At 32.8% G+C, this 13331-nt stretch overlaps 1 protein-coding gene across 1 annotated transcript in view; it reads left to right on the forward strand.

Annotated features, from left to right (window-relative positions):
• Positions 1–12124, forward strand: part of Slc17a6 (solute carrier family 17 member 6) — a 37422-nt gene extending 25298 nt beyond the window's left edge. The window contains exons 7-12 of the mRNA XM_074042913.1: positions 1327–1469; positions 3140–3289; positions 7519–7651; positions 8086–8196; positions 8626–8753; positions 10117–12124. Coding sequence (XP_073899014.1) covers positions 1327–1469; positions 3140–3289; positions 7519–7651; positions 8086–8196; positions 8626–8753; positions 10117–10452 — 1001 coding nt within the window. The 3' untranslated portion in view covers positions 10453–12124. The remainder of the gene's footprint in view (positions 1–1326; positions 1470–3139; positions 3290–7518; positions 7652–8085; positions 8197–8625; positions 8754–10116) is intronic.
• Positions 12125–13331: the final 1207 nt, after the last annotated feature.

The following is a 13331-nucleotide window of genomic DNA, read 5'->3' on the forward strand; positions in this document are numbered from 1 at the left end:
CTCTGTAACAAAAATTGGGTCAATTTGAGTTACACATTCAATTTTGCGTTTTAAAATTAATGAGAAAAACTTGAATAGTATGATAAAGTGAGAAAAAGAATGTATGCAAAGCAATTAACCAAGTATATAGCACCTTAGATGAATTCATTGGTAATGATAATTATTACTAAATTATATGAAATTTCATTTATCGGATGCTTAATTTGTACCATTCACTATGTTAGATGAGATACATGTGATTGAATCATATAGCTAATTAGTGACACAGTCAGGATTTGAATCTGGAAGGGTCCTAGTCTATAACCACCACATAATACAACAATTTCATGCACTATCTGGCCTCAAATCCTGTTTGCTTCTATGTTCAGTAATTAAATGGAACACAGTACATCAGAAGCTATGTATTAGGGAGCACCTTTTACCAATTGAATAAGCAAAAATAAAGTATTACAGATATCAAGTGCACTTAGGTTGTTACTCAAGGGGCAAAGAGAGCAGTATAAGAGAAAAATGAAATGTCCAGATGCTAGGAAAGCAAAATAAATCTTTTAAAATTCTTTTATTAATGCTTACAGATTTATATTGCACAATAAGAACATATCTTGATGGCAAGAATGATAAATGAGTAAACAGTTATTTTATGGCCTTGGAATTTATAACTTTCATTTTCTCAAAGAATGACCAATAGGCAATATTATGTGCTAAAATATTGTGGTTTGTAGGTACGTATAATGTAGAATGTTACCATGTTAATTACAGAGGCTTATTTTTCATGTAATATGGCCACAGGCTAAAACACTCTTTTGGATTTTATTTAACAATCTAGATCTGGAATTGCTAACAGGAAAGGGAAATGAGCACTTTTTTTTTTTTCTCCAGAAATGCAGACCACTTTTATTCAAAGCAGACAAGTAAGAAAAGATTCAAACCTTATAAAATTTTTTGAGGATAGGAATTTTGTTTTGTTTGTTATATCTCTCTCAGCTTAGTACCTGGAATATGAATTACTCAGTAAATATTTGCTGGATTAATGAATACCTTCCAAACTATACCATTCGATAGTTACTTATTGTGCAATTCTAGTGTATCCATGTTGTCTAATATAGACAAAGAAATAAAGCCACAGGACCAGCCTTCAGGAAATTTGAAATATGGTTCCAAAGGACAAGAAGAAATGGCTGTCAGATGGATAAATTTAAACTCAAATTCTCCATCATATAGAATTTGTCATGAGATTATTGTACTTTCATTTCAGCATATAAATGTTAAATGGAGGTATTTGTGATGACTTTCTTTGACTTCTTTCTTTTGAATTGTTTCTTTCAGGAAGCTTTGGAATGGTCTGGTATATGTTTTGGCTTTTGGTATCTTACGAGAGCCCTGCAAAGCATCCTACTATTACAGATGAAGAACGTAGGTACATAGAAGAGAGCATTGGAGAGAGTGCAAATCTTTTAGGTGCAATGGAAGTAAGAACTTTATCATGGTGTATATTCCTATTCCTTTTCCCCCATCTCACTTTCCTTGAAGAACTATTTTATAACTAACTCCCTATTGAATAAATTAATTTGCTATCAATTTTCACTTCTTTTTTTTTGTTCACCTATATTCTTTGACTCCCTTCAGAATGATTGCTACTTCATCTATAATTTCATTTATTCCATTATCTTTTCTTAAATGTGTTAAAATCTGCTTTGGATTATAGTTCTAACAATAAAACAAAGCAAATTAAAAAAATAGTTCAGTATGGGTCCACAGTTTAAACAAATTCAATCAAAATTAATGAATTTTGAATTATAGATAATTTCAAATCAGTCACAAAACAGACTAATTTGCCTACTGAATATTCTAAATGTGGGGTTTATTCATGTGCACTTGTTACATATGATTTAGGAATTATCAAAGCATTAGAATGCTAGTAATAGAGAGCTTACATAATTAAATATATTTTAATCTTCTTATAAAAAAGTCATCATTTTTAAAATTATTATGAATACAAAGTGTTAAAAAATAATTTTGTGAAGCTTTCTCATGATTTGACTTCTTAGGATTTTCCTAAACACAGAGAAAATATAGTTCTATTTCAATAATGTAAACATTTTACCCCATGTGACATTAATATGCATGTGCAAAAATTAATAAATATTATCTTATATTTGAAAAAAGAAAAAACTAGTTTTCATGAGCAGTGTACATAGACAGGTTCAGTAATTCAGCATCTTTACCAGTCATTCCATTTCTTTATGCTCAAGTTGGAAGATATGATGCACTGGTCTAGGAACAAAGACCCTATACACATGTTACATCTGCTCAAATTTTTTAATGTCCTCCCCTCATTCTAAGTGCATTTGCTTTCAACTATGTGTCTATTTCATTTGTTAGAGAACACGTGTCTTTGACTTCCCATCATAGACAAATGTTTGCCACCCATTTTTGGTACATATCTTGACCTTTAATAAATAAGAACAATCTCATGTTAGATATCATTCACAAGTAAAAGTTCCATGTTTTTATTTTTAAGTCCATACATTGTAGACAGATCAGCACTAGCTTTCCCCTCCTGTTTCTTTCTGTGAGTGGCCTGATAATTTCTAAGGTAGCTACTCAAAAACAAGTGGTGAGTGCTGGGGTGTTGCACTCCAGTGTCACAAAATGGATTGAGAGCTGTAGCTATCAAGAGAACTTATAGATAGGTAATGACATAAGTGACTTCAGAGAGGATCTAGAATACTGTATTCTTAAATTTTCCATCTTCCCTGGCTCCAAATACATTTAATTTTCAACATTTAAATAAAATATTTTGGACAATCACAAGGTTGCTGATGAGGCAGTGAGAAGTAGCTGAAAAAACTAATGAAAAATATGCTTTTCAAATTAATTTTCTGTAAATATGGACTTTTGCATATTTTTGAGGCTTTAATTTAATCACAAGAAGAGGTTGATCTTTTATTTTTCCCTTCCAATGATTATTCATACAGTTAATATTAACTGGGTGGTTGTTATTATCAATTCATTTCTTCCTGCCTACTTCCTATTCATGCTCCATCATGTGTGTCCTGAAAATGCAAAACACAAAGCACTCATCCAATTTATTAAAAAATATTTAAAGTATTCAGAATAACTCTTTTTGGGATTTCAGAAATTCAAGACTCCATGGAGGAAATTTTTTACATCTATGCCAGTCTATGCAATAATTGTTGCAAACTTCTGTAGAAGTTGGACTTTTTATTTATTGCTTATTAGTCAGCCAGCATATTTTGAGGAAGTGTTTGGATTTGAAATCAGCAAGGTATGTAAAAATTAACCTTATTTAAATAGTGGATAATTTTTGTATTAGAGTCTATTGCCAAGAGTTCATTTTTCTAGCCTTCATGAGTTATCATTTATTTACTTAACAAATAAATGTTGGGAAATAGAGAATAAGGAAGGTATTGAGTACTTTTCTGTATCCTATCATTTGGTAGAAATTGCTGTCTAGTGCTGGGAATCTGGACAGAACAGTCTGGTCTCTGTCTTCATGTAGCTTACATCTCAATTGGTGTGGATGGACAAAAAGGTATGCTATTCAAATGGAATTGTACTTAGATAATTACAAGTCTAATCCTTCAATATTCTCAGAGACCTGTCCAGTTAAAAAATGTAAGGTTAGCAATCTAAATAAAGTAAAAAAATCTTCAGACATGATATTCATCTGATTTATTAATTTAACAAGCATTTGTTGAATATAATATATGAAATTTGCTGCTAGATTCAGAAATAAAATCATGGTTTTCTATCCCCAGGCATGGTGGTGTAGACAAAAAACTAAATTTCCAATTATACCACAACATGCTGAGTACTATGCATAGCTATGGAAATAAAATAACTCTCAGATTTTTCTATAAGGGTAAACAAACTTTAAAATATGACTATATGTAGGGATTGGAAGTTTTGTCTTCATGACCAACTTGATTTAGCTGATCAGTTACATAGCCATCATCATTTCTATTCAGCTGATGGTGAAACAGAAACTAGGGAAATGATTTAAATTACCTACAGTCATACTAGTAATAAGTGCCAAAATCAAGTTAAGGCCATGTCATTAGATTTTTATTTTAATTCTCTTTAGTATTAAAATTCAGGTAAACCGTAGAATTCATGCATTAAGTATGTATTGAGTGCCAGTTCTGTGCCAAGCCCTTTGCTTAGGCCTGAACACATTTGGCTGTGCTGGTAATGGTCTCGCCATTTCTCTCCAGGTTGTTACGTAAGTCCAGCTGGGCTCTCACTATTCATATTATGTCTGTACTTGAAAGACTGTATGAGGCCTGGAACTGAAGAAAATCTGAGTTCAGGAGTAGCTATTCTAAAAGCTCTTTTGTAATCCTGTTTCTAAGGAAACTGTTTCCTCTATCTCTGAGAAGAATGGCTGTTTTAGACAGGGCTCTTCTCTCAGGAGCTGATCAAACATTGCAGGGCAGCCTTTGGGAGCACTGCGAGGTGTTACACTTCTCAACAAAGACTGCTGGAGGTGTGAGTCCATTTTCATAATCTAGGACAAATATGACACTGAGAGGCTATTAATAAAGTCAGGTTTCATGTGCGGGAGGAGAGAGAAGGAGCCAGCTGATGTTAATGAAACTGTGCAGTCATGTTAGCCCTGTATCTCCAATTAATTGAAAATGCTTGAATAGAGTCAATGATATCTTGAAAAACTAAATAAACTATACAGATGGGTTGTTTATTTATTTCACCTATTATATCTTTAACTAAAAATAAATTTTAGATACATTCTACACAAACATTGTCCTGAAGATAATGATTAGACTTGTTAAAAATAAAAGTGTCTGACTTATCTGAAAAAATGTGTAGAGGAGGTAATGCAGGATGTAGAGTGGAAACTTTGCATCTTAGGCTGATGTGTCTTTGAATCCAGGCTTTACAAAAAGGTATTGGTGTACAATCTTGGGCCAGGTTTTGAATAATGGTCAGCCTCAATTTTCTTATCTACAAATAATTATATTAAAATACAATTTCAGAAGTGCAGCAAATTTTACATGAAATAAATGACACGGAAGGTGGTTCTCTCAAACCTTCATTAAGTTGGTTGTTTTAGAGATAAAACTGCAAGTACAATGGCTTAAACTTCAGTCCAAGTGCACTGGCTCAGTCAACACAGAACTAACGTATATATGTATATATAAACAATATGCATTGACTGTATTGTACAGTTATATGTAATATATTAGAACTAAAATGTGGATGCATGCAAAGTAACTATGTAAGCAAACTGTTCTAATTACTATTAGTAAACTATGTTAGTTAGCTGATGCATATACATGCATCTATATTAGCTTATACCAATATGTAAAACTTTTCAACCCCTTTGAGAACGGCATAGCAGAGGAAGCCAATGCTGGGATTATGCAACACATTTAAAAGTCAGAATATGGGGACCATGGTCAAATGAGAGGAGACCTTGTTTCTCTAGAGCTTCATATTTATTGTGGAGGAAAATAAGGTTGAATGGCTGGACTTTGCTGTTGTGTATCAGATGGAGAGAGATGCAATCCTTTTACTAGAGAAACAGAGGAAAGGAGGACCAAAGTCTGAGGATCTGGAATTTCTATGCAGAATAAATTAAAATAACGAAAAATTCCCATGTGGTTATCATTAGATACTGACACTCTAAGAAAACTTTGATCATTCTCATCAAGTGATGAATGATTGCTTTTTATGTAACCACATCTGAGACAACACTTGAATAACTTTCATGAGGTTTTGAAACTTATGTGATCCTGTTGAAGTTACATATATACTATCCACATACTGCCTAAGAAACTAGGACACTCCACAACTTCAAATACTAAATCAGTACTCTAAAATTTTCTAATCTTCTCTTACCTGGTTAGCTCTTTGAATTTTCCACAGTGTTTTGCACAAATCCATTTGCAGAAAGAGTAAGATTAAAAGAGTGGTGCACATCTGTAATCCCAGATAGGAGGTGTAGATAGGAAAATCACAGTCTGAGCGTGGCCTTGGGCAGCAAGCCTACCTGAAAAATAACAAAAGAGAAGAATTTTTTCAGATACTGAATCAAAATGCAAGCCAATTTTGTGGACATAGAAAATGCAGCCACTCCCAAGATTTTGCCTGCACTTATGAATATCAAAAACACGGCATATAATTCTATGTAAATCCATACCTAGTGGGCTTCATATGTATTATTTAAAAATATGTTCTTTCTACACATGGATTGTTTGAAATCTATCTACTGCAACTAAGAATAAAAAGCCAGTGTATTTTTTTTCAAGACACTATTCTTAAAAAAATGTTTGCCCCAATGTCAGTTTATTTTACAACTTTATTTAATTCACATGTGTCGAGCCCCTACTAAATGCCAAGTTTTGGACTAAACTAAGTACATTCACATATATCATCTAATTTTATTCCATTTTTCTTTCTTGGTTGACATTGGTGTTAAGCATATGGGTTAAGAGCTCCAGATGCTTCCATCTTGGGTGGAAGAGAGCGCTAACCAGCCTGAACAGTTAAGCTTACCAGAGTGCCATTTGCTATCTTGGTTAGTCATCACAATGACTCAAGTCACTGATCATTACAGCACACTATACATCACTATAAAACAAAAGGGAGACCTTGTTTCATACCTTCAAAAATCTAATTGGAAAGATGTATTTAAATATAAATAATAAGCACCTATACCTATACCTTACCTATACCAAAAATTATGCTTCAAAGTAAACTTAGAAACTTCTTGATATTTTTACAATCAAATTTTCTATATCCATATATATAGTAATATACAATTTAATGCATTTTATTTGTGCTTTGTGCCCCCATAATACCTACATAACAGTGCTTTGTACATAATTAATAGTTGAAACATGTGGAAATGATGTTTGTGGGTTAGGTTGTAGATTGTGCTAATTGTTATGAAATCAGTTCAGAAACTGTATACCAATGTATGACAATGTGTCCACATGTTGATGTTTGGCAGAAAATACCAAAACTTGAAGAACTGAATTGCATTATCAGGACTTTTACTGTATAGAAATTAAATCAATCTTACAAAACTCTTAAGGCATATATGAATAGATTTATATATTAAATGCATATGCAGTTTTAGCCTTATGAATTAAAATTAATTTTTAAATGCAGTCTTACGTTCTTAAATGACACATTTAATAACATAAAATGGACAAAGGTGAATCACTGTGTGATAAGCTTCAGAATAGTTGATTGATGAACTCAAAATTTACTGAGTCATAGCAGCAATAAAAAATTTCCTTCTTCAAGAGGACAAAAAAGTATAAAGTGAATTTATTTAGCTTTCATTGTCTATTCTGTAGAAGTTACTCCTCACCCTAGGAATGAGTAAGTAAGTGGTCAATTGAGGCAACAATGTTTTGCTTTTCTTTGCTCATAAAGAGTTGATGATGGATTCAGAAAGCTTGGGAAATTAAATTGCTCACTTATTTTTGGTCATGTACATTTCTCTCCATTCTTATTTTTCATCAGGTTGGCATGCTATCTGCTGTGCCACACTTAGTCATGACAATCATTGTACCTATTGGAGGACAAATTGCAGATTTCCTAAGAAGCAAGCAAATTCTTTCAACTACTACAGTGAGAAAGATCATGAATTGTGGTGGTAAGTGCACCCATGGCAACAAGGAAATGCTTCTAGGTCAATAGGTTCTGGACTATGTAGGTGGGTAATGGTTCTAAATGCATGGAACTGCTCAGATGCAGTTCAATTTATGCCTTCATTGTTGATTTCTAGTCATTTTCCTGTTTTCAAATCTTCATAACAATTAGTTTTAAATCATTGAATAATAATGTCATTTGTACTTATTTTAACTAACTTAACCATTACTATCATGATACTTTAGGTTATCTTTTGTGTTATTTTTTATTTAATTCAAGGAAAGTCTTAGTGATCTCTGATACAAATAATTGCTATTGTTAATTTTAATAAGGCTCTCTGAACCAAATGTCTATGTCAACGAACATTTTTAGCAGTTTTGGATCATCTATAAAATGTATACAAATTTTTGAAATATTTCCATGTGCTTTCTTCCAAAGGTTTTGGCATGGAAGCCACACTGCTTCTGGTTGTTGGCTATTCTCATACTAGAGGGGTAGCCATTTCATTCTTGGTACTTGCAGTAGGATTCAGTGGATTTGCTATATCTGGTAAGATACATGGCTTTTGTATATGTGATATTCTGATCTTTATTAGTGACTATATGTATATATGTAGCTAGATAGATAGATAGACATTTAACCATTTAACAGTCAAACACAACATTTAGAAGAAATTATTTAGATTCGGTACTACTCATTTTTCTCTCTTCTTACTGTTTCTTTCTTCATTATTATTGTTTGCTTGGTTGTTCTGACAAGAGAATACTTTCTTCACTCTGTGGAATAAATATCACATATTAACTATTGAATAAGAAATCATACCTCATTCCATCCCATTATACCCTCAAGCAAAGCAATCAAAACATGGCACATGCTATGTATTCTGTATCTTTTAAAGAGTTATATAATGATGTTCTATAGTCACTTACTTCTAAGACCTTTAAGATTACCTAAGTCAAAGTTACGTGTGTATTTCAGGCTTCAATGTTAACCACTTGGATATTGCTCCAAGATACGCCAGTATCTTAATGGGCATTTCAAATGGTGTTGGCACATTGTCAGGAATGGTTTGTCCTATTATTGTTGGTGCGATGACAAAGAATAAGGTAAGAAAGATTATAAACTGTAGAAGATCTCTGTCATGCGTAAGAAAGAATTACTATGCTCTCCCCTGCATGTGTTTCTAGTTTAGTCACCACACTTCTAAGTAAGAAAGATAAAGGAGGCCCAGAAGAAAATATCTCTCTAGGATCTCTGAAAAAATCCACTTCCCCCCAATCAATAAGCAAGATATTTCTCAGAACCTTTCTAATACCTACTTATTTTTCAGTACTGGATATTGAACCTAGAGCCTTGTACCTATTAGATATTGCTGATTTACCTATTGTGACATAAAAGCCTTTCCACCCTAAGTTATTAAACAGAAGTTTTCTCAGATTTATTTGTACACATCAATTTAGACTCCATTGGAGTTGTCCATGGGAGAATATTAATAATAGTATGTAAGTGTAGTACTTCAAAATTATGGCTTAACAAAGGAAATAAACAAAAAGAGTGAGTTTAAAACAATAAATCAATGGAGAACCAGGTATGGTGGTACACGCCTATAATCTTAGCACTTGAGAGGTAGCGGCAGGAGAATCTTGAGTTCCAGGCCAGCCTGGGCTACATAAGAACACACTTATTTTTTTTCTATAGCTAAATCAATGGAAACAAAAAACAGATTATTAATATCTTAAAAAATCATCAAGCTATAGATATATTTGAAATTTTATTTCCAAACATCTAGCTTAAAATAAATAATGAAATAAACAGTTTTATAGAAAGTTTCTATAAAAGTATTTGCTTTACATAATTAGAATCTCGATTTCTCCAAAGACAGTGTTTCATGAAAAGTGTCATGTGGAGCATTAGGAGAAAATGTTAGGATTTTCAGGCGTTTATTCTCATAGTACCATTTTTTTTCTTTTATTCATATGTGCATACAATGTTTGGGTCTTTTCTCCCCCCTTTCTCAAACCTCTCCCTCCCCCGCCACCCCCTCCCTCTCCCTCCTTACCCTCTCACTACCAGGCAGAAACTAATTGCCCTTATCTCTAATTTTGTTGAAGAGAGAGTGTAAGCAATAATAGGAAGGAACAAGGGTTTTTGCTAGTTGAGATAAGGATAGCTATACAGGGAGTTGACTCGCATTGATTTGCTGTACATGTGTGTTACCTTATAGGTTAACTCTTCTAGAACTAACCTTTTCTCTAGTTCCTGGTCCCCTTCTCCTGTTGGCCTCTGTTGCTTTTAAGGTATCTGCATTAGTTTCTCTGCATTGAGGGCAACAAATGCTATCTAGTTTTTTAGGTGTCTTACCTATCCTCACCCCTCCCTTGTGTGCTCTCGCTTTATCATGTGATCAAAGTCCAATCCCCTTGTTGTGTTTACCCTTGATCTCATAGTAACTTTTTTTTGTCACCACAGTCACGTGAAGAGTGGCAGTATGTCTTCCTGATTGCTGCCCTTGTCCACTATGGTGGAGTTATATTTTATGCAATATTTGCCTCAGGGGAGAAACAACCCTGGGCAGACCCTGAGGAGACAAGTGAAGAAAAATGTGGCTTCATCCATGAAGATGAACTTGATGAAGAAACAGGGGACATTACTCAGAATTATATAAATTATGGTACCACAAAATCTTATGGTGCCACAACACAGGCCAATGGAGGTTGGCCCAATGGTTGGGAAAAGAAAGAGGAATTTGTACAAGAAGAGGTACAAGATACATATACCTATAAGGACCGAGATGATTATTCATAACAGAACTAATTGCTGGATTTATTTTTAGTGTTTGTGATTAAATTAATTGTGATTGCACAAAAACTTTAAAAAAATGTGGTGTAAACATGTAAACATATCAACCAGGCAATTCTTGCTGTAAAAATGACAAACCCATGAAAAGAAACAAACCCATGAAATTACCATCAATTGCAATCTGTAGAAGTTGTGAAGTTACATCATTTCCATTCAAGTTATTCATTCTTGCGTTTGTGATTTACTGGTTCATTGTAGAAACAAGTAGCGATTCATTGGATTCATATGACCTAAAACTCATCACCATTTAATAAGCACAACTCTTAACAGTCGGCACATCTCATCCTACAGAATTTAGGAAGCCAAAGCTACTTGATCATGCAAAATGCACTTATGTATTTATTACACTGAATTGCAAGATATCATACAGAAGTCCTGTTTTAAAAAATAATGAAACTGTTAAATCGGTTGCATCAGGTGTTGGTAACATTTATTAAATGTAAATTGTGGAGCTAACGTATCTCTCAATTGGAGAAGTATATTATGTATTAAAAGCTTAGCAAAATGTACTGAACAGTTACTGGAGTTGCATAATGTGGGATATTTTGTGATCCTCAAAAGGAATATCTTGCAGTGTTTATATGAAATGCTTGGGCACAAACACTTATTTTTGTGAAAGAGAACTTGTAAAGTAAAGGGGTATGCTTCATGTTCTTCCATTTGTTACCTGACAGTATGAAACACTTCACATTTCAATAAATTCAACTTTTCATGTAGTATATCACATAACTTTTTTGCAAAAAATTATAAAAATAGACTTCAATGTATTTTTTATTACAACTTTGTACTGGTTGTAACTTGCATTAGGAAAAAAGATATATGTATACCATACAGAATCTAATGAAAATTTACTATGAAGATAGAGCCCTTAAAATGCAATATTAACAACAAAAGAAAGAAAATGGTTTAGATATCCTTCGTCCTTAATAATTAAAGCTATATGAAACTTGTGCCACAGAGCTATATATAATATGAAAAGATAAACTTAATAGCGATATTGTAAGTAGACAATTTTATTATTTAAAATCCCATTTAAGAGATTTTTGTCTTAAATATATAGATAAAAATTATATGAAAATTATATCTATATATATCTGTATATCTTATACATATCCATACACACACAAAAACATAATAAACAATTTTCACACAAAACCAAAAATAGCATACACCTAATGTCGGGTTAGGGGATTGCAATTTCTACTTTCATAGAGTCTAGAATTTTAGATGGGGAAGAGGCATTTTGCTTGTCATTTCTTAATATAACTCAATGGGAATTGCAACATTTGTGTACCGAGCAATAAGTGCAATGCATAAATTTCCTGTCTGTATATTATCTTCATTTTGCTTGTGGTAGCTATTTGGGTGGTTGGAATGACTTTCATTTTTAAAAAGTTAACATCAGATCTCTTTATAATGTTCTAAAATGAGAATAATGCATTCCCAATTCAGAGCAAAATATTATTGGTGTATTATTTGTTCTGGATATTTGATCTGTTCATTGTATTGTGCTAGTGACTGGAGGCCCTCCTACTGCAAATATAAACATAAAGTTTGTCTAAACATGCAAACAATTTCTGACCTTAAAAAAATAAAAGTACTTTTGCTTTGTGTCTCACAGTGATATCATGTGACCATAACTTTTGTTGTGTTGAATAAGAGATGTGGACTGTCATTTCGTTGCAGCAAAAAAAGTGTTAATAAAATGCGCTATCATTTTGTTAAAAATTACATTATTTTGGGTTTATTTTATTACATTTGTAACTTTAGTATGAATTTAGCTTGTGTATACTGCAATGAAACTAAATCTAGTCTTGAGAGTAGGACCTTTTGAGCTACTTGGAATTTAGTGGAAGAACACAGCATTCTTTAGATAATGTAAGATATAGTTCTGTAGAGAATTTTCTACTAAGAAACAGGTATCTGAGTCACACTTCACATTTTAATGATAGTATTGTCACAGAAGCTACTAAATTTAAGGAGAAACTTAAACTTTCCAGATTAATTGTACCACTTAATTTTCATTGCACATATAGCCTGTGCTAGGTACCACCAGGTATTTTTTGTGTAGTATCTTATGTAACTTCACAATGACCCTCCGAAGTATGCATTCACTTATTCCCAGCCTCAATTCAAAACAAAAACGTGGAAGTTTAAATAACTTTCCCTAGGTAAAACAGAATAATAATATTACATAAAAATATTTTTAGCCAAACCAATTAGCAAGTGAGCAAGGCAGTCAACAGAATATCTTTGAAACTAATAAGGTGACCATTTAGCTCACTCTTATTTTGCATGTATACAGAAGAGAAGAATATATTTATATAATCTATACAGAATCTGTATGCATAGAATATATAGAACCTGAGACTCATGAAACTTTACTGTTTAATAACTTATGGGATGATTTGGTTGACACCCTGATTTAACAAATTGAAGGCACTGAAGGTCAGACATAAAGGAAATTGACTTGGTCAAAAGGGCATGTAGATTGCTATGGCTTTTGAAATAAATTATTATGATTCAGTATGTTTTCATTTGTGTTTTAACTAGGTTTTATTAAAATAATTCATTTAAGTATTTATTGCTTCAGTCACTTCCCCCATAAACCATTCAAATAACCTCAGAGTGTTTCTTAGGCTGGAAAGTGAGGACATATATTTTTCTCCTACCATCCTCTGCATAAAGAAACAATGAACAGAAACCCTGACTAATTCATTAGGAGGCTCATGCCATCTCTTTATAACCTAATGACAGGAATGAAAATGTCTCGACTAATGCCACATAATTTCCGAAATTCCACCATACAAAGTTTACATTTCTTA

This window comes from Castor canadensis, chromosome 1 (genome assembly GCF_047511655.1).
Source record: "Castor canadensis chromosome 1, mCasCan1.hap1v2, whole genome shotgun sequence".
NCBI classification, from domain to species: domain Eukaryota; kingdom Metazoa; phylum Chordata; class Mammalia; order Rodentia; family Castoridae; genus Castor; species Castor canadensis.